Source organism: Lactuca sativa, chromosome 9 (assembly GCF_002870075.4).
Source record: "Lactuca sativa cultivar Salinas chromosome 9, Lsat_Salinas_v11, whole genome shotgun sequence".
In the NCBI taxonomy this organism is placed as follows: domain Eukaryota; kingdom Viridiplantae; phylum Streptophyta; class Magnoliopsida; order Asterales; family Asteraceae; genus Lactuca; species Lactuca sativa.
The window spans coordinates 213695451-213698101 of NC_056631.2; the positions used below are offsets into that span (position 1 = coordinate 213695451).

The 2651-nt window shown below is 39.3% G+C and overlaps 1 protein-coding gene across 1 annotated transcript; it reads right to left on the reverse strand.

The window, feature by feature from the left end:
* Positions 1–463: 463 nt before the first annotated feature.
* LOC111899020 (uncharacterized) lies at positions 464–2148 on the reverse strand. Its single transcript, XM_023894901.3, has one exon. It carries the CDS (start codon positions 1970–1972, stop codon positions 692–694), a length of 1281 nt encoding a protein of 426 aa, XP_023750669.1. The 5' UTR covers positions 1973–2148; the 3' UTR covers positions 464–691.
* Between the last annotated feature and the right edge of the window lie 503 nt (positions 2149–2651).

Consider the following 2651-nt stretch of genomic DNA (forward strand, 5'->3'; position numbering starts at 1 on the left):
TGAGAAAAACAAGTGCACACTTTGGAAAAGTGGAAAAAAAGCACATTTGGCAAAAATGAAAATCTCATTTTCTTGACTTTCTGTAATGAGTCGTTCTTTTTGTATTAAGTCAAAAAATAGTTTACCAGATTAACGGCATGTTCCACAATAAGTCAACGGATATGGATAAAGTGGCTCAATGAGCAATGATATTTGTCTATATAAAGTGTTGTTGCATACATGAAGTATGTTTCTTTATTAAACTAAATGAATAAACTATCTAATTGAGACTAAATGACGATTTTATCCTTACACTCCAACAAGTAAAAAAAACACCACCTTGCAAAGGTGTGCAACACAAGATTTAGAGCAAACATCATTCAGGAATCAAGTCATAACCAGAAAAATAATCATAATGGTGCCACAAGTGAACTTGATTTATCAACAATTTCTTGGAACATTTGGCAGTTTAAAGAAACCAACAAGCAAGAAAAAATCAGCATGGAATATCATCAAATTAAAGCAAACATCATTCAAGAATCAAATCTAAGTGAATGCAGATTCAGATTCAAAAAGATATTTAGCCAAATCAACTCTCATCTTGTTTAAGCCGCAAATTATAGAAAATTTTTACTACTTACACTGCATTGTTCTACAGTACATGCAAATATCAAACACTAACCTGTAAAGATAACAAAAGTATACTCTGTCTTCATTCTGGGAGCAAAAAGGTTTCTGGTTTCATAGATTCAGTGGGCGAGCTATCATTTGAACTTACTGGATTCACCATGGAAGCAGCAGATTCACGACTTCTCTTATCAAGCTGAACCAGGCTCCTACTTGCTAATATTGCCTGTGGAACCAAATCATGACAGGATCTTGCATACATACACTGAACTGCCATTGATGCTGCATCCTTCACATCGTTAGAATTCAAGGGGCACAATAAACAGTGTCCCAGAATTCTCAAAACTGGCTGTAATAGCTCCCATGGAAGTGGAATTCTAGTCGCTCTCGCTACATTGTTAGAATATCCATCATTGATCTGCAAATTCTTCATCTGTTCCAAAACATTCTCCTCGATTTCTATTTCTTCTGTACTAATGGTATCAGTAATTATGGTGGTTTGGGGTTTTTGGTCGAATTCAGACTTGCAAGGGCAATCCTGGCCAGCCCAATCAGTGGCATATTTGCAGAAATCAAGTTTCGACGACTCTGGCATTTGAGAGATCTGCTTGTAATAACAGTCTAAAGCAACTCCTACAATCGTAGCGCGTTTCGTTGATTTTATAGCTGTTTGTGGCTCGAGCGGAGGTGATACGACTGTGATAATAGGCTGAGCTTGCGAATTATCGTTGGATTTAGCTGAGCTAGGGTTTTGTATGGTGTTGACAACCCTAGGATAGTGATAGAGAGACGGTTGAGAGAGATCGGGGATGGAAATGAGCATAGGTTTCCCGGCACGAGACTTTGTTTCCGATGAATATACAGCAATGAGAACAGCTTCTAATCCAGCAACTGATGGAGGAGGCGAGGAGAGAGAGTGGATACGAGAAAAATAGATGCCGGCGAGGAGAGGGATGAAGGAAATGACTACGAGACGGAGGTCGGAATCATCGGAGAGAAAGGTATCATACAGCCAGTGGCAAATTGGACCGTTTCCGGCGGCAGACGCATGTGAGGTAGTTAGAGACGATGATACAGCGCTGTATGCGGTGCCGGAGGACAAGAGGGATCGTGCTGGTCGATCGGAGTCCGTTAGGGATGAAATCGGGTTCCGGTCTCCGGTGTCGTATTCATCACCGGTTAATAGGGCTGACAACAGCTGGATGCGAGAACGGGCTTTCGAATTGGAGATGGAATTCGTGTGTTCGTCGTCTGTGGTGGTAGTCGCTATTGCCAGCCCGGCATTGTTGTCATGTTGTTTCGCATGCGTGAGTGTTTGGGATGAAGAGGGAGGAGATACGCCGGGGATTTGGGGAGGGAAGTCCATCTACGGTGGTAGCTATGGCAGTTCCCCGGCGTGACGTTTTTGGTGCGAGAGCGAAAACGAAACGGAAACGGAAACGGAAAGGGAAACGTGGCTTACATGAAGTCGTTGCTGTTTCAGTATAATTTGAAAATTTTGTAAAAATGATTACTATGTATGTAAATTATAACAGTTATATATAATTAAAAATGTAATAACGACAACTAGAAAGGTTATCCCGTTACGCAAAGGACAAAAGCTTTCAATATTATTTCCGAATCGATAAATATGACAGACGTAGAAAGTGTAAGGCTGAAAAGCCCGGTGTTTTTCCCGGACCGTTTTTTTATTTTTTTCATGTTCTTATGAAAAATTGTAAAAGTTTTGACTGCAAGGATCAGAAATTTCAAAACGGTTAAAAAATTAAAGGGATAGGAATTAGCAAGTTTTTAGAAAAATGATCAAAGTTGTCAAACCGTTAAAGTTTTGTGACCAAACTTTAAATATTAGAAGGTTCCTAAAAAATGTAAAAATATTGATTGCAATGACCAAAAATGTCAAAATAGGTAAAGAATGAGGAGCAAAGTGAAGGGACCATTTCTGCCAAAAAAATCGATAAATATGACAGACTAGAAAGTGCAAGGATGAAAAGCCCGTAGTTTGCCCCAAACCGTTTTTTTTTTTCATATTTTTATGAAAAAAT